Below are 18,810 nucleotides of genomic sequence, written 5' to 3'. Positions count from 1 at the left end.
ACACCATGGGTATACATGAATGGTTCCATTTATATACTAATGAACAATAATAATGTGGGGCTATACATGCCCAAGGTGAACAGACCTACCAATGTAAAACAGAGCCTAACATCCTCAAATATATTTATTTCACTGGAACAAAGTCAATACCCAGTGGCTAAGAACTAAGGCTTTATACTGGACAAAGAAGCACACATAAAGCTGCAGAGGCTCACAACTGGACAACAGTTTACCCTCTTTCTTATGCACGTCCCTGTCCCTTTCAGACAGCACATTCCACCAACAGTACATTCCCCAGCTCATTTAGCATCTCACAAGCTAAATCCTCAAAGTCCCTGCATGAAGCAGTTCACCTATAATGAAACCCTGCAGACCTACCTGTAGCGTTCATCACATGCCTTGCCACTGCTGCAACGTGCAGTATGGTCAAGGATCATTTACATGCAGAAGGAGAGAACTCCTCCCTTTCCATCATCAGATCTTCTTGGACCCCCACTCTGTATGTCTGACACAGAAACTCTGACTCAGAGAAGGTTGTAGCCAGCCTGCCGGGGTAAGCAGAGTTCTTTTGAAGCCCTTGTATCGGGCAGACCAGAAGGTAATGGAAGCAAAGAAACAGGCCTTCTGGAAGGGATCAAACTTCCAGAGTTTCAGATAATTTGGAGTCTTTAATACATGGTTTCCATTTCAGGGAAAGTATGAGAGTGTTTGCAACAAGGACATTCCGTATTAAGTCTTGCAGGTCCATCATGCTGTCGTATCATTCTCCATAACCTCCACGTCAGCAGAGTAAGAAGGGTGGTACATACTGTAAAGCCACTGCAGACTGTAAAAATATGACGAGGTCTAGACTACAGTTTTGCCAGAATAAAGTGTAATGGGTGCTTACTAATGCCACATTGTCAGCAAAATAAAAGCGGGGATTAATTTAAAGTAGCATCTAGGGATGTACTATACTTAGAGCAGCTTCATCCATACCTTGGGACTCTGCCTACGCAGGTATGCTCTCATTTTTGTAGCATTTCAGCTGCTGTCATCTGCTAGTGTAGACATATGTAATCCTATGAGAACTAGCCCTGTGACACTACTGATCCCTTCTAGGGGGTTTTGTTTGTTTGTTTGTTTGTTTGTTTTTAAGCCATGGACATTTTCATACAACTACTAGCTTATCAGTGTTGACCACTGGTCCCATAAGGATCCACAAATACAACCTTCAAGAAGAAAACAATTGAGAAGAAGAAACTGAGCAAAGGATTTCAAATGCAATCTTTTAATCTCCCATACCCCACGCAAATTCATTACCATCTTTGCCTTTGTTTTTCCTAGGGGGGGTTAAAAATAGATGACTAAAATACTTCGCTCCTCATTAAGCAGTAGAATTCAGTTGAACGTGTCCTGCAGGGCTATAACATTAGCATGTGTAATGAGATGGGCATAACACGAAACTCTAAGGACAAAGTATAAAATGGATCTGGAGACAGGTACATAAACATCCATGGCTAATGATGTTTACGCTAGCATTTTTGTTCAGAGCAGGAGCAAAGTTTTCTTCCACATTTATCATATTTAACTTTATGTTGTGGAGCAATCTGTGAATACATGAACCGTACTTAACTGAAGATGTGCTCCAGATGTACACCTAAGGTGCTCTGACTGATAGCAGTCCATGGGACCAAATGGAACATGGTCCAAATTAAACCCCTGATACCTGGCTAGGAAATTGGACTGTCTGAGAGACTGGCAAAAAACACCCCATTCTCACTAATTTTCAGCTACACTAATAACATTAAGCTAATAACTTCTGGCTCCACCTTTATTTACCAAATTTCATATATTCACTCTACTCTCTCTTTCTGACACTTTTAGCACAAGCTGGTGCCTACCTTCTCCAGCTTTTTGTACACCATTGCTGGTCTGACACCCATTAAAAAAATTCATCTCCTGATCTCAATGTTACATGTTCCAAACCAAGGGAACACAGTGAAGGAGTAAGAGAAAGGAGACTTCTAGGAAGTCAGAGCTCAGCTCTAACACTGGCACCATAAGCACTTCTCATCACTGCAGGATGACAGGAGGTGAACACAACAGTGCCAGGTCAGTACATTACATCAGTTGTGGTCTACATTCATCTACAAAGCCAACCTGAACAGAGAGAGGCTTGGACGAAACAAAATGCAGTCCTTGCCCCAGTAACCAGCATCTGAGAAAGCAACAACATCCTGAACACATCTGCATAGCAGAGTTTGGCGTTTACAATATGTGATTCCAGATTTGCACACAAAGTAGCTAGAGCAACTGGAGGGCAGTTCTCAAGATCTAAGACATCTGGTTGCATCTTCCAGAGGGTACTATAAAGAGGAACCACAATCCCTAGGAACAATTATTCCTGCTGGAATAATTAACACCCTGACACATGCAGCTCTCTTGTTTCCCTGAATATTTGCACAGAAAAACTAGCTAACCTACCAAATGATTCTTCAGAAAATAATTACCACACATGCCAGGAACTTGCCTGAATTCAAGTTGTCAGTATTTGTCCTTAAGGAATTGGCTTAGACAGACAAGTCTTTTCTGAACTAATTTAAAGGCATGAAGGCTTGTAAATGGGCTCTTAAAAGACTTCTTATGACTTCTTCTTTTTTTTTTTAATTTAATTTTAAAAGATTTCACAAACAGCTAAAAGAAATAGAAGGGGGGGAAAATAAAAAAAAAATTCGATTCCTGTAACTACAGCTTCTGCCTTTCCTCTTTTCATAATGTTACACTCTTACAACCTTCCATTCCGGCTTTTTCTAATTTAGGCCTTAAACTTGCAACAAGCTCCCCTTGGAGTCCTGTGGAAAACTATGTGGTTGTACACACATGAAACAGATTGTGCAGCAGGACCTTGTAGTGAGACAGTGACTCGTTTTGTGTGTGTACCGTGCCCAGCACAACCGGGTCCTAACACTGCTCCTCTCCTCGACACGGGAGCAATACAAAGAACAGACTTAAGTGTAACTCAACGAGGTGAGGGTGAAGCGATGCTGTTGTATGGGCAGTGGTGGCAACCACAGAGGTAACACCAAGAAGGGGGAGGAGAGAGAACCAGGATTACCTGCTGTGCCTGCTGCAGCAGCTCCATTCGCTCGTGCAAGATCTGGCTGTCAAACTCACGGCTTTGCCTCAGGATCTGCCGCCGCACCTTCTCCACTGCAGCTCGCAAATCCTCCCTCTGGGCTTCGGTCAGCGACTCACTTGCCCGCCTTCCTGGATCCTGCTGCAGGGCATTATACAGCGTGGCTTCCAGCTCCTGGATTTTCTAATGCAACCCAAATCACATACAGACAGGCTGCCATTTGAATCCAGCAAGCAAACGACCCACCAACAGCTAGAGGAGAAGGCTAGCAAGCGAAGCCTTAGGCAGGAGGGAAGGACGGACACAGACAGGTAGACAGAAAGCGGCAGTCGTGAGCAGTGAGGAGCATTCCACACAGAGTGCATGTAGCCTCCCCGTACTGATTTACACCCAGGCAATGCTTCCCATTCTAGTAAATGATTGATTTCTTCTATTTAAGAAGGATTCAGATGGTAGGTCTGTGCTCAATACAAAACCCCAACCTCTGATGCTCAACATTAAATGAATGCAAGCTAACAGATTCCCTCCAACTGCAACTGAATTGTTAAGCCATCCTATAAAATAAAAAGCCCACAGGGAGAACTGAAATCTTACTGTCTCCCTCTCTCTGGCCCTACTGTCCTGCCATCCATTGCTCAAGTCTATGTCACTGGCTTAGTTCAAGTTGCCATAAGCAATGAAGAGAGGAATGCTTGCATACACTTGCATACATTAAGTCTCTTGCCATTTGCCAGATTCCTAACCAGATTCTCATGCACTGACCAAAACTGCAGTACTTCGCAAAGCAGAGAGCACAGAGAACTTTACATTCATACAGAGAACTATATTCCCAAGAGGAAAGAAAGAAAGGAATCATGGCCGTGTTTCCCTGATTACTGGGGTTAGTGTGATCCTATTAAAAACCAGACTGACAATATTTGGATCAAGAGCATCTGACAACATCCCTTTAGCCCTCATAACACCTTTGTGAGGTAGGTAATTCTATCCATATTAGTGATGCATAAAAGCTGCACAGAGAGGTTAAATGGCTTGCCCAAGGTCACAGTGCTAGAAATAGAGCCTGCTTGCTTTTATCTGTTATCTGATCTCAGCACTATACCTTGCTTCTTTTCTGAAAACATTTTCTCCATAAGAAATATTTACAACGTATAAATAATTCTTCAGGCCATTATATTTTGATTCCCTGAAGTCTCACTATTAACAAAGTTGCGTGTGCAGTTTTACCAATTCCTAGATAATTCCTAATTGTTACTTAGCCTGAGAGAATGCAAGGTTGCAGCTTCTCTTTTGAAAACTAGGAAAGGTAATGTTGGATAGGACAGCACAGGAAGGAATTGCATAGGAAGAACAGGCATTCCCAGCTTGGGATAGGTTAACAGCAGTAATATTTGCAAATGCTTAGGAAAAAGCAAAATTGGAAAAGTTCTAAAGTAATTTCTGGTGTATTTTACTAGTGATAATTTTGTGCACACATAGACCAGCTCTTCCCGTTCCAGATGTACTAAAAAGATGTTCACATATTTTAGAATAAAAAATGCAATGCAAAAACATTACACTTCTAAATACTATAATCCATTTCCTAAGTCTCCATTTAAGTAGTATTTGATTCCCTAGTTTGGCAGAAAAATAAATCAATTTAAAAAGAACCCTATTTATAAATAAAAGGAAAAAAAAACCCTGTATTTTATCAAATTTGTTCAAACATTAAAATTTAATGACTGATCTTTTCCTACCATGTATGCCTGGTCCAGAGCTTGCTTCCTGTAGTCGAGTTCTTCCTCTAAATAACCCTTCTGTTTACTGAACAGGTCCTGAGCAATAATAAAAACAAGGGAGTGATTGTTCTTTATCCTAATTCATGAAGAATCATAAATGCCATCATTTTTATGTGAGCTTTCCACTTGAAAGCAAAGAAAATCTATAGCCAATGACCACATTCATCCTAAGGATATTTGGAATATCAAATTTACAATATTAGCACTTAAAATACGTGTATCATATTAACGAGTTGTACCTATAAAGTATAGACCTCTACACCAGTGTACAAACCTGCCTTGACCTGACAGAAGTGCACACAAAGGCTGAAAGGCGAATGGGAATGTGCATGCGTGTGGTCCAACAGTCATTACTTGCACAGGGCAGGCCAAGGGAGGAAAGCAAGAAACACAAGTAAGGGCACTTTACTGCTTCTCTGAAAATATCCGATGCACAGCCTTAAGGAAATCATGAGGAAACCGTAATCTGTGTTCTCCGGCCTGGTCTTCTGGGCACGAAGCCAGAACATGCAGGGCGCTGGCTGGGTTCTGCAGCAACATTTCCTGCTGCATTAGTGAAGCAGAAGTAAAAGCTCAGTTCTCAACTTGTAAAGGTAGGAAGCCAATTTGAAATGGGTAAAGTGATGCCCAGGGAGGTTAAGTGACTTTAGCTGAAGAAGTTTTCAACATACCTAGGATTTAGAGGGATTTTTTGCTTTTGTTTTTAAAATCAAACTCCCCAACTTTCACAGAAGCAAAACCTTGCAGTTGTAACACAGGCTGGGATTTCAGTGGAACTCAGTATCCAAAAGCATGATGTTGCAGGAAAATTGTGGACATGTGGAATGATTGTCTGAACAGTCAAGTGAGAACTGACTGGTGACAGTGCTCTTGTAAGACATGCCTTTAGAGTGTTTTGGATGATAGTAAGTAGAAGATAAAATAGTTACTTGATTTTATTAGCTTTCTTTCAAGGCAGGTTGTCATGATCAAAAAAATAAGTAGTACTCCAGAAAGCAGAAAGGCCCTTTGATTGAATTTAATATTTTTCATGATTCTTTTTTCTATTCAACAAACTGTTACATTTCCGCAACATATAGAATAAATGCCAAATTAAATATATAGGGTTCTTAAGATGATTGATTGTGGTTTTTATTAACAGTATAAAAAAATAAAATCAAATGTTGCTGGTCTGGTTAGTTTTATTGGATATGGGATTGCCCCAAAGTCACTTATTTGGCCAAATTTTGCCTTCAGACATATATGTGAATTTCCGACAGTTTTTCTGTCAGCTGTCAGTGTAGCACTGGCATAGAATTTGCCTAAGTATGAACCATGAGGATGAATTCTCACTCCAAACATCTGGTTTAAAACAAATCCATTCTGATCAGCAAATTAATGCTTGGTAGGGGCTCAGAGCATAAAATGACTACAGATGACCTCCCACTCATTAAGAACAACTCATAATTGGTGACAGCAGCAACATACAAGACCAATATTAGAGGACTCAGAGGAATAATTTGCTATTTGTTCTCTATATAAGAACGATAATATCTATTATTCAGGTTTTTTGTAAACTTGGAGTTCTTTTAATTACCTGTGAATTAATATTGAAAGTAGAACCAAAGTTTAAGTCAGGCTTTGATCTTGGGGCTGGAATTCAGTTACCCATTTTAGGTTATGCTATTCAGCTGCTGGTCCAGAAGGGCAGGGGTCTCCAACAGGTCCTGCAGGACATATTTCTCAGCCCCTTGTGGACATCTCCAGACACAACTGAACCTCACCTTGATTACCCAGGTGGCATTATTTTCTTATGTGGATTACAGCAACAGCTGCATGGCTGTTGTACAAGACGCAATACCACCATGCACTGTGTAATGCACAGTAAAGGACAGGCCTGGTCTGAATGTGCTTACAAGTGGCTGACACCAGAGGAGTAGACTGACTTGCCCAAGACGATGGAGAGGGTCAGAGCTACCAACAGATCCCGGAATAGCAATGCAGCTGCCCTGAACATGTTACTTCTCTAAAAGCTGTTGTAAAATCTGGCCACAAAAAGCAAGAGGGAAGGAAACAAGAATAGGATCTCAAACTCTTAACATGGGTTCCAAGGACAATTAAACCTGTGCTCAGCCCTTCTGAAAGTGTCACGCCAGAATATCATTTCTAAACTCATTTCGCAGTTGAGTCAATCATAGGCAATGCAGACTCTTAGATTGCTATGCTAAACAAATCGATACAGGCCTATCCAGAGTAAGACTCGAAAAAATCACAGATAGTAAGTGGGAAGATAATAAACCAAGTTAGAAAGAAACTATCATTTTCCAATTCCTTTTATAAAAGAATCTAGTATTTGTGGGCACTTTCCCTCTCCAAAACCTTTGCGTTCTTCCATAACAAGAGTTAAAAATAAAGAAATACTAAATGTGGAAAGGATCATACCTATGTTAAAGTACAACCAGTATGATAGGCTACACTCAACAGAGAACATAGTCTGAGCACTTCTTTTTTAATTGTGGACCAAATACACACTTCTTCAGTGGCCCTGGGCAAATCGCTTAACCTCCCTGTCTCAGTTTCCCATTCTTTGAGAGGAATGTAATGTTGATTAGTTATCTACCTGTAAAAGGTGTGGCGAGGATTAATCCATGTTTGTAAAGCCATTTGAAGATGAGAAGCACAGCATGCATGGTAAACCAATAAAACCAAACACTCATTCCAAAACTCTTTGTTCAATATATTGAAAAATAAGGTCAGTATAGCACTAAGTTTGTTATGCAAGACAGAACTGCTTTTGAGAAAACGTTCTGTCTTTAAGCGTGAAGACCTCAGGGCAAGAAAGGTCATCTGGAGTAAGAGGTCTTCACAATTTGTCCAGAAGCTGAATACCAGAGAGCGAAGGAATATCCTTGACAATTCTACTAACACGACCTCAAGATTAAAAAGACGATGCTGTTGCCAGACAAATTAATACACAGAGAAAGCACAAAGACGATTTCACACTGTTTCGTTAATACGCTCTGTAAAGTTATGCCTTCGTGTCCTAATTTGTATGTATTTTGCTGGTTTTGTTCTATATAGCTTTGACAGTTCCTTCTCACCCTCTAGAAACCTCTTGCCAATTTTATCATGAAGCAATCTTTGTTAAGCAGAGAAAGGCAGCAAATCAACCTGTGATAAAGTTTATACACATTTCCTTGAGATGAGTTTTACCTAAATGAATTATATTTTTAGTTATTATTCCTTACCTTTTCATTCTCCAGGTCTAACATCTTCTGTGTCAGTGCAGCTTCTGTTCCCTCTATCTGTTTTAACCACTACGTGAACATAGCAGAGTGAAGAGGAAAAAATAGAAAATGAAAAAAAAACAGAGCTTTTGAAAAATTTGCACCAAACATTTTGCAAGTTTGTTGCCAACACTCCCAGGCATATGCTTCCCCCATACTACCAATTCACTTTGAGGTTACACATGAATAAACAGGTTGTGAAAACATAGGCAGAATGGAGGGCTGTAGAAATATACTAAAGATTAACAAGTGGAGGCTGTTTTCCTACAATAAATAAAGGTTTTTTCCCCCTGTAAAGTTCAAGGTACAAAATAGACTTGGGTGAAGAATGCAAAATTAACCTGATTGCAACTTGATATACCCAATGCTTGCTGGCCTGATTTGCAAAACCATCATATGATTTCAGGGCACCAGCCCTGCATTTCTCCAGATGGCAATTTAAACAAAAAACAAGGTGGCAAACTCAGTCCTTTATTTCGCACAGTTTGCTGCACCCTTTGTGGGAAGAGGCTCATTTCTAAAACATTGGTAATGTAGAGGGAACAATAAAACGGACAGACAGATGGAAGTTTGTGCGGCTGCTACCATGAATCCCTTACTATTCTGGTGATAAACAAAACAATCAGAATTAAGAAGAATGGTTATTGCATTCCAAAGGTAAAATTACGTATTGTAATATCTAAATGCATGGATAGAAGGTTCTTGCTTAATTACTGTCACGAGGATTATATTAATATAAATATTGTTTATTGGAATGGATGGGAATGCTCAGTTCTGAATTATTTTATTTCATTTCCTTATTGGTCTACAATAAGGATCAATGACTAGCTTACAGAGAGTATAGTTAAGACTAATGCTTCTTTTTGTAGCGCCAAGTCCCATTAAGACCAACTGTAGATTTGCCACTGAGGATTTATCACTTTCCTCAAATGCTTTGCTTACTAACACTAGATTACTCCCATTTACTTTAATTCTTTTGGTAAGCATTACACATTAACTTTTTTAATTTAGGGTTTTGGTGAATTCACTGGGGCTCAGACTCAAAGGAATTAATGACGTATCCATTTTTTCCCAAGGATTTAGATAGGAAATTTGCAAACATAAGTTTACAAATAAGCAAAATGTGAATTCATTACTTCATCCTTTTGGACCTTACACTATTTAAGAGACTGGTGGGAAAATGGAAACTTGTTTTATCTACTTAGTAGGTTTAGCTTTTTACAGGGCTGGAAAAAGTGAACAGGAACACTGTATTCCCTAGTGATTCTATTTTCATCATCTTTGTTTTCTTCATTTCGAAGGTGACAGACTGAAGATATTCCTAAGGAAAGTCTTACTGCTGATTAAGGATTCAGCAAGACAGTGAGCATTCTGAACCCTTGAAATCAATAGAAATGGGAAGTCCTCAGCATCTCTCACAGCTACCCTCGATATTTGCAAATGAAGGGTTATTTGCAAAAATTAGAGGTCTAATTTTTTTGAAGGTATGAATGATATGCAAAACTAAATGTTGATTCTGGTCTTCCTGTGCCTGTAAGCCTTTCTGGAACCAAGAGACACGGAAGAGACAACCACATATTTAGAAGTCATAATCAGTTGTAGCATTCAAAATAAGCTTCTGGAATTGTGCCAGCAGAACACAGAAACTTTCCAAAAGATCACTTATAGTGACCGAGTATAACAGATTTGATCTAAATAAACACTGAGTGTGATTAATTAGCACATGTGAATATAACTAGCACAACACCTATGTCTGTAGTACCACTTCTCTACCAAAAGATCCCATTGTGAGATGATTTTGTATGATAGTTTCTTGTCATTAGGGAACTATAGGAATGCACAAGGGAAGCTGTCTGGTCCTTATTTAGAGGGACATCTGAGATGGTTACATTACACTGGAGAAGGCAGTGGAGTTGCTTTAAATTTCCTTTAATCTAAATTCAATATATGCACCCAAGCAAACTTATGTTAAAACAATCATCCAATCTTCCTTATCAGATTTTGCCTGATTTTGTCTGTGCTGTTAAACACAATATTATGAAACGTGGTATCATGTTTGCTTTGTTAAGGACAGCATAAGACTATTTTCTGTTATTCTTTGTCTTAGTAAACTTTGGACATGGATAGTGCCTTCTCTTATTGAGAAAATCGGAGTCACTTGATTAGCCTGTACCTCAAATGTGCACTATGAAAAAGAGGAAGAGATTTCATGCTTCTCAGAGTACCCTCTTGATTCAATTTACTATCAGTTTGTACTTACTAGGTTACTGTGAGGCACTTCACTAAAATGACATAGAATGGATAGAGTCCGTAGACAACATGAGCTATTTTCATCTCACTCTAAATGCAGTCTATTTACCTATACAAGACAAAACTAAAATCTCCATCTTTCTGATGGAGTGTTTAATTACCTGATAAGACCACAAAAAAAATCTGTTAAGGCAAACTAGAAACTTTTGTCAAAAAAAGAAAAAAAAATGTGAAATGAAATTATAGACCAACTTTAGCATAAATAAATAAATAAATTCTCTATTGTAATTGTATGTTTCTATTCATTTAAGGAATTATTTCAGTTGACAAAGCTTCCAATCCCTTCTTGCTGTGATCAGTTGCTAATGGAAATAATTTATAGATAACAAAGTGTATGTTCTATTCTGCACCACTGACACAAATTAAACAAGCTCTGTAATTCCAGTGGCACTTTCTGCACAAGCACTAATTTACTTGAGCAATAATAACCCAACCCAGTCCCTAAAGTCTGGCCAGTTTTGGTCTCTATCTTAGCCTTGTGTACTGGGGTTCTTCCAGTTTCCTTATTGGATGTAAAGGGCTATGATCGTCACCTCCTCTTTTTAATGCTATAACACAATGAAAAGCATAGGGATTTTAGCACTTTTCCTCATTTTTATTTTGCTTATAGCAATTACTCACTTAAATCAATGCTTATTAAATCACCTAATTTAGATTATCTACATTAAGATATTTAGATAAGTAGATTATCAAAATTCTACCAATTAAAGCAATTATTACAAAATACTCACATTTTAATTTTAAAGTTCTGATTCTGAATTTCAAAAATGCATCTAGGAAAGATTTAATAGAAAACTACAAAAAGGACGGGCAAAGCTTCTTCAGAGGAAAAGGAGAGCCTCTCTTAGTTCTAAATGTCATCTTTATTCATATACAGATTATATTCTCTCTGTAATTGGAGAAGTAAAGAACTACTCATGCAGAACTGAGTGACCTGATTGACTACCTATCTTGTACAAACTACTTTTTCGCTATCCATGCCCACTAACTGACAGAGGAAAGGACCACAGACCACTCGGAGCTTTTTCGGTCGTACACAGAAATGAGGACCACAGTAGTATGACTTACAGAGGACTTCACAGCACTCTGTTCCCAGAGAGCTGAGAACACTGGCACATCTGAGAATGAAGTCTCTTTTGTTAAGTGGCTTTTTAGTACTTTATTCTATCTCCAAAGCATGTTTTTATTTTTAAATTGGATTTATTTTGTAAGTTTTATTTTACCTCAAGCCATCACAGTCATATAAGGGTGAATACATGCTCCAATCCAGATGACCTGAACAGAAAAGCCATGCTTCCCTGGCAAAGTTATGTGATATTTTAGAAGACATGGTCAGTCTTTAGGCAGAGAAAAATCTTTACTGAATTCTACCTTTTCACAGAGGGAAAGCACAGTCCCAGCTTGGATTATTGCAACCTGTTCTTCATTTCTCAAATTCTAAAATACAAAAAGATGCATTTTAAATTGGATTGGAAATCCATCCTTTAACACAAGCAATAAATTGTATAGCTATAACCTTTAGGATTTTATAAACGTGACCAGAAAGGATCCCATGGTTGAAAGTATTGAAAGCTAAGCCAAGGGTACTTAGTCTCCACTCTATTTCAGTACACCACTCCCACAACACCTTTGCAACAGTTCATTATTCAATGAAAATTAAGTGGTTTCTGTCAGAGATTTTGAAATGGTTTTTTTTTTTTCTAGCCAGAAAAATGCCAGTTCACGGCACTATAGCCCTGCAGCAAGTGAATCTCCCCCTCATGCACTTCAGAGCTAGATTTCCCAGTAATGAAAACAATGCAAAGAAAGAGCAAGTACCATAGAAACCTCTACAGAACTTTCAACATAAAAAGTTAATCTAGAGCTTAAAACTAGTATTATAAAGACCTCAAACTATTAAAGCTACCTATAAACTGGATGCAGCTCCATGGATGTTTGTGTCCCAACTGCATGACCAAGATTTTGTACTGTATTTGGCAACACGGGGGAAGAAAGGGAACCAGTTATCTTTGCCCTTTCTCCCAGAAAATCCATTCCTGGCAGAGGCATCCTTCACAGTAGTAGGTGCTACTATTGCTACTCAAGAGGAAAAATTCAGGAATAACTTGGACTGGCTTTGTCTTCCTTATTTTTCTCCCTTAGCCTGTTTAATATCTTTTCCCTCTGCTGCTACAGTGCCTTTTTGCCATGTCATTCAGCCAAGATCAAATCCTATCTTGAGAAAATACACTTTTCACTAACATCAGTTTAACTGAAAGATTTTCTTTTAAATTTGTAAAAGTAGTACCTAACCATTCATATTGTTCGTGCAAATATAGGCATATAAAAACCACCCTGATTATTTTCTTGAATGTTATTTTCTGCTGTGGGAAAAAAAAAAAACCTGCTTTAAAATAACCATAAAACTAGAAGTATATTTGAAATTAAAAATTTGTTACCCCATTATCTCCAAGAATATCTAGCTTCTTCATAAGTTCAGATATATTCACATCCTGAAAAAGATGTTCAACACTTATTTTTTATAAAGTAGGTGAGAAACAGTTTTTATATGATACATTTTATGTACCCTTTATTCACTTCTGCATGCGAAAAGACTTGAAATGTAAATAAGTGAAACCTTAGTTTTGCATCACAGTTACAAAAGTGTGATTGATACTTTCAGAGACAAAACCAAACATCACTCTTGATTATAGCAAGCAACCTGGATGTCTGTGTATGACGGCAGAATGTTCCTGTACCATTCACATTTATCACCCTGCTGATGTATGCAGATGAAAGATCAAAACCGATAAACAGGCTTAAAGGACTGGTTTTTTCTGGTTTTTTGGAGTGGAGCATCAAGCACATCAAGCTACAGAAGTTAAAAGGACAGAGAGCATGAACAAAATAATTGCCAAGAAGGTTTGTTGGGTGGTTTGGGTTTTATTTTCTTTGTCAAACAAGAGAGTGGAGTTTCAAATCAGCCTTACAGTGGCAGAAAGGAATACACACAGTGGGCTGAACACGCTCCTCCGAACACTATCAGCTCACAACCTTTGTGAGTAGAAAGCCATGTTTCTGTGCCAGTCAGCCCCCAGATCCACAAAAAGCAGCGAACAAGTCATCCTTATTAAGGCCCAGTCACTGAAATCAAGAAAAACAGTCCTCTGATACAAAAAAAAGAGAGGAATAAATTCACACGATGTCTGTATTTTACACAGTGCCAGGGACCATTCCTCGGCCCCAGAACTCTATTTTCTACTTTAAAAAGTTGTTGGAAAGGTTCATGGAACTGTTTAACCTGTGGTAATCACATTCTCCTGAACTATCCCAAGTATGGTCCACAGGTTAACGTGGACCAGGGATCATTCCCGTTGACAGCTTGTATGCAGCTGGGCTATTCAAAGGTAGAAAGGCTTGAGAGCATGGGTAAAGACCAGTTCATGTTAGTCCAAAATGCTTAATACACACGCATAAAGCAAGACAGCCTTGTTAAATGCTGGCACCCTCAACTTCTACTCCTATTCAGCACTTCTTAGAAGAGGCAAACGTTTCACAGGGCTGTGTCTTGGCTCACTAGTTTCATTACTTACAGTACCTAACATGCTGGTTCACATCTATGTGTTGTGCAACTGCATTATGTCGGTAGTCAGGATGATCAATCTTTAAAATTTTTTAAAGCTAAATTAGCTATGCTTGCAAATTACATAGCTACATCAGAATATATTTGCTCATGATTCTGTACCCAACAGACTCCAGTTAGGAAGGCTTAATAAGAAATGAAAGATTTCCTGAAGACTAGACACAGATGTGGGAGAGAATCTACAAATTAGTCCATCCTGGCTCTAAAGAAGGAATAATGTGAGGTGTTCAAGTTGGTCCCCTCCCTCTCTTCTCTCTCCCCCCAAACACTTCAGCAGTGTCTCCAAATGTTACATTAGCTGTTAAACACTGCACATCAGTAATTTTAGAATGGTGCGGAGCTTAATACACACTTGTGTTTGGATCGGTGTTAAAAACAAAACTATTATGATCAGCATTGACAACGTTGAATGGAAACTTCTTTAGCTGATCAGTTACACTAGTGATCATTCAGTAAGACATGCAAGTTCTTGCACCTATTGAGCCAGAAATGCTCATTCTAATTCATTTATTTCCACGATGAAGCATATAGGAAGATTTAGAAACCATCATTCTAGAATCTGATTTGCTACTGATGGCTAACAATTTCAAAAGACACTGAAAACATATAAAAAGTCAACAATTTCAGTATGCCCATATTAGGTGACTGTCCCTGCTTCCGCGTAAGTGAACTGAAAGGCAAATTGAAAAAAACACCTCTGTTAGGAATGCAACAGAAGACAATGGAAAAAATATGAATTCTAAGTCCTGGTAAGCTGTACCTGCTAGAGCCAACATGCAAATTAGAATAACAGATAAGCTAAAAAGCAGGACTGGCATCCCGTGGAGGCTCTATTTGAAAGATAATATGCTAACTGATGACTCTTGGTGCGGTTTGGGAAATGACTACCCAACCAAACCTGTAGGTAAGTATCGGGTTTTAACTTTTTTTTCTTTTAGACTACTCAACTCCCTAAGAATACGCAGCCTACAATTTCAGTTTATTTCCACTACAGATAGTATTGTGCTTATTAAGGCACTGAATAGAAATAAGTCTTCTATAAGAGGACTTGTAAACACAATTACAAATACAAGCATAAATTACTAGTGAGTGCCATGGAGTATAACACACAGCGATATTCCACTTCAGTTACTCACAGAAAAGTTACCCTGGCCTGTTGCACAACATTACTAACAAAGCAAGTCTGAATTCAGTCTTAAGCAAACCAGCATGCAAATCAATTTGTACAGCTAGCCTGTACAAGGGAGAACAGAAGTGAAAAGAGTAATTCTTGCTTCCTCATAGCAGAAGCTAACCAGGTGAGATCCCAATGTTTATCTTGTGCTTGATCTAAAATGATAGATAGAGTCTCACCTATTCAATGAGTTTTGGATCAGGCACCGCATGTTTCAAGGCCCTGGCCTAGGCAAATAACTTAAGCGTATTAATTCAACAAACAAAATGCATAGGTGCTTCACTAAATTGGCTGTAAAATAATAGGTGAATGTCATATTTCTGACCTTAGATGAAAACATTTAATATCAAGAACAAAGTACTGTAGCAAGCCTGACAATGAATCACATCAACAGCCGCATTCTTCTCTGCAATGTTTTTACAGCAGTACCCTAGACTAAATGTAAATTATCCTGATTGACCAGCCTTCATTTTCATTGATGAACTCCCGACAGACTACCAGATCATATTCTTATGAAACGCTTTCCCCAGTTAAAAATCTCTTTTCTTACTATATTTATTTTTTCAGATTTTCTTCCCTACAGTAAGATGGCAAACCATTCGTTTGGATATTGGGTTGGTCATTCCGAAAAAGTTCCTGGCCATCCAACTGTTACATATACCTTTATTCCTACATATACCTTTATTCCTTCCTGTTGACAGAACAGTTGAAGTGCACTTCCATTGTTTTCAGGGAAGGTGGTTATATGAAGATTAAATGCCGGCGACCTTCGTTCTCTCTCCTGAGGAAAGATTTTGTTTAAAAACAACACATGTGATTATATGTAAACATTTATTTCCCATCTTTACAAAACATACTTGTACATTAAAAAGGCAGATTCCTATTCAAATCCCAAATGTATGGTATCTCCTCCTACTTTCACCATATTTGAAGGATTTTGGCTTTAGTTAAGCACAAAAATGGCATTAGTTTCCAAGTGATTCCATGCACACACAGTTTCTGCAAAGTTAACCAACACTCCTCAGATGCGGGAACCCTTGCACGCTGGCCAAATAACTGACTGGAGTCCTAAAAAACTCTGCAGGTTTTTATGATGTTGGTTAGAACCTTTTTTAACTATTGCTTTCTTTCATGAAACAAAGAACAATTTAGGAAGAAGAAACTACAGAAAAAAATTTAAAATCCATCATGAAACAGTATTATCACTGAAGATTTTCTCAATAAAATTAAAGCTGTGCATCTGCTCCCTGTTTATTCTACAGTTAACCTTTCTATTAGAGCATGTAAAATCCCCAGTCCTATTCACTGCACAACCCAAGATGTCTGCATACGTTGAAAGGCAGCACTACTCTATGATGCTCTTTGCGCCAAAACTAAGAATTATAAATTCTCATTTATCTAAAACTATAGTATTTCTAAAACTTATCCAGCCCATCTACTTGACTTTCATGTGTTTCTTCAAAACACCAACCTATTATTTCTTCAGAAAGCAGAAATACAGTAAATCAATAAATAAGCAATTTTACTTAAACTAATTTTTAACGTGCTTGTGAAAATGACTGGATTGAAGGCTCTGGGCAACCAAGGCACTGGGTCTTACTCTGAATTCTCTATGGCCATGGGAAGACGAGTGAGGAAAATCAGATTTCCTCTCCATATTACAAGAGAAGGCACTGATGACAAGAGCTTCAGTTTCTGGCAGTATAATGAAAGAGAGCTATTGCAAATATTTTAGTTCCTATGACCATCCATGCATTGCCCAATTTCCTAAATAACAAAATGAGATGCTTTAATTGATATGGCAAGCAGGCTGCATCCATTCACTTAAGCAAGTTACAAAGCATGGCAACTCTTGTTCATTAACTAGCTTAAACCTGATTTGAAATTACAATGTACTCTATACATTTTCTCCCTCATAGGTGCTATTTTAAATAATTTTTTGCATTAACTTAAATGACATGGCTGTTGTAATCCAAAACCAGAAGTTTAATTCTTGTCCAAATTCAGTTACTAGTTTAAATTTTTTTAAAAATTATTTTATTGCATTAAACTCATCTGAATTTGCTTGCATTAAATTATAGACAAATGATTGTGTTTTCTACTCTAGCCTAATTTTCATCCAAAATAATTTAATTGCTCTCAAAAAAATACTGTCATGATTACCAGAAGCATTCATGATTTTAGTAAAGCATTCACATTGTCAGTCACATTTGTGTCTACATGCTTACTTACTAAGGAAAAAAAAATCTTTTCTTGTAATCACACAAAAATACTTCCATTGTTATTCTGTGAAACAGGTCCTTAAAGATTTGGCATATGACAAAACTTGACACATCTCACTGAGCTATTTTTCATGTGATTCTTCCATGTGAAAAAGACATTCATGAAGGATGTACTGAAGCACTTTTTTTCTTTTCCTAAGAAAATTTTTTTGATTGCTTTACTTTTAAGAACACCTGCACTTTAGGAAGCAGTTTCTAGTGTAACTGCCAACTCAAATGCTAAATTGTTCAGTATTTTAATTTACAGTTTCTTAATAAAATATAAATATATATATTAAAAAGCATCTTTATTTTCCCAAACATCTATTGAAATTTTAATAACCTAAATTCATAATTTTGAATATAATGGGCTATGTCATCAAAATATATAGTTGATAAAGTAAAGGTTTAAAAACAGATTAAGAAATGCCAAAGACAAAAAGCAGAACGTCCACATGACAGGAAGACATGACATTTTCGTCTTTATCAGAGAAGTTACACATGCCAAGATTTTTGGTGAAACGTGCTGGGTGATGAAAATTATGGAGAAGTGACAATGACAGGTTTCTTGGAGTGTTTATTCTAAATGGTGTTAAGAACGTTGATGATCTTTGAAACTGAACAATGTGTTATCAGGCAATACAACTGTGTGACAACTTCTGCATCACACACGAGTAGTTTAGTGTTATTAAATTTGACACGGGTCCCATTTACGAGGTGATGAGAACCGTTGCTTTTTACTGTAAACACATGCTACATGTTCAAATAATTTCACTGTTATTTCATTTATGCAAAGTATAGAATTGGTTTGCTATGGGCAACATACTACTTCCATGTACAGAAGTTGTATTTGCACTTCACCACTTTAACTTTGACATTCTCAGAGGGTTTTTTTTCCTTTTTTCATTGATTCATGCCAATTATTTCCAGTCCATGACCATTATATACCATCAGAAAATGGATTTCAGGTAAGAGAAATTCTTTCAAAGCTGCTATCAAAACGTGTTATTTTAAGATCATTTTACTTCATATTAATGTTGTCAATCTTAAATCAATGTAATTAAAAGCAACTATACATTGATGTGATGGATGTGTCAGATCTTCAGATTTCACTGCATGCAAGACGTGAGAAGGTGTGTTAATTTAAACAATGTCAACCAAGGCTGTAGTATACATACCAAGTGATTTTACATGCAGGAAAGGAGCAGTTATGGAAATGAAACAAATAAAAAAGGCAAAATATTGCAAAACAAAATATTTTATTAGATGAAAAACAAACTATAT

General features: G+C 37.7%; 1 protein-coding gene across 39 annotated transcripts in view; it reads right to left on the bottom strand.

The window, feature by feature from the left end:
* JAKMIP1 (janus kinase and microtubule interacting protein 1) overlaps window positions 1-18,810 on the bottom strand; it is a 170,355-nt gene that overhangs the window by 20,165 nt on the left and 131,380 nt on the right. For 23 of the 39 annotated variants that reach the window (XM_075148711.1, XM_075148712.1, XM_075148732.1 and 20 more), the window contains 6 exons: window positions 15,945-16,046; window positions 12,908-12,961; window positions 11,841-11,906; window positions 8,121-8,189; window positions 4,852-4,929; window positions 3,098-3,301 (listed from right to left, as the gene is read on the bottom strand). In XM_075148711.1, the coding sequence (XP_075004812.1) occupies window positions 3,098-3,301; window positions 4,852-4,929; window positions 8,121-8,189; window positions 11,841-11,906; window positions 12,908-12,961; window positions 15,945-16,046 (573 nt within the window). The other 16 variants (XM_075148744.1, XM_075148705.1, XM_075148745.1 and 13 more) reach the window with 13 other exon arrangements.

The sequence above is a fragment of the Calonectris borealis genome, chromosome 4 (assembly GCF_964195595.1).
Source record: "Calonectris borealis chromosome 4, bCalBor7.hap1.2, whole genome shotgun sequence".
In the NCBI taxonomy this organism is placed as follows: Eukaryota; Metazoa; Chordata; class Aves; order Procellariiformes; family Procellariidae; genus Calonectris; species Calonectris borealis.
The sequence above is the reverse complement of the archived record's forward strand: the minus strand, read 5'-3'. Positions and strand labels throughout refer to the sequence as shown.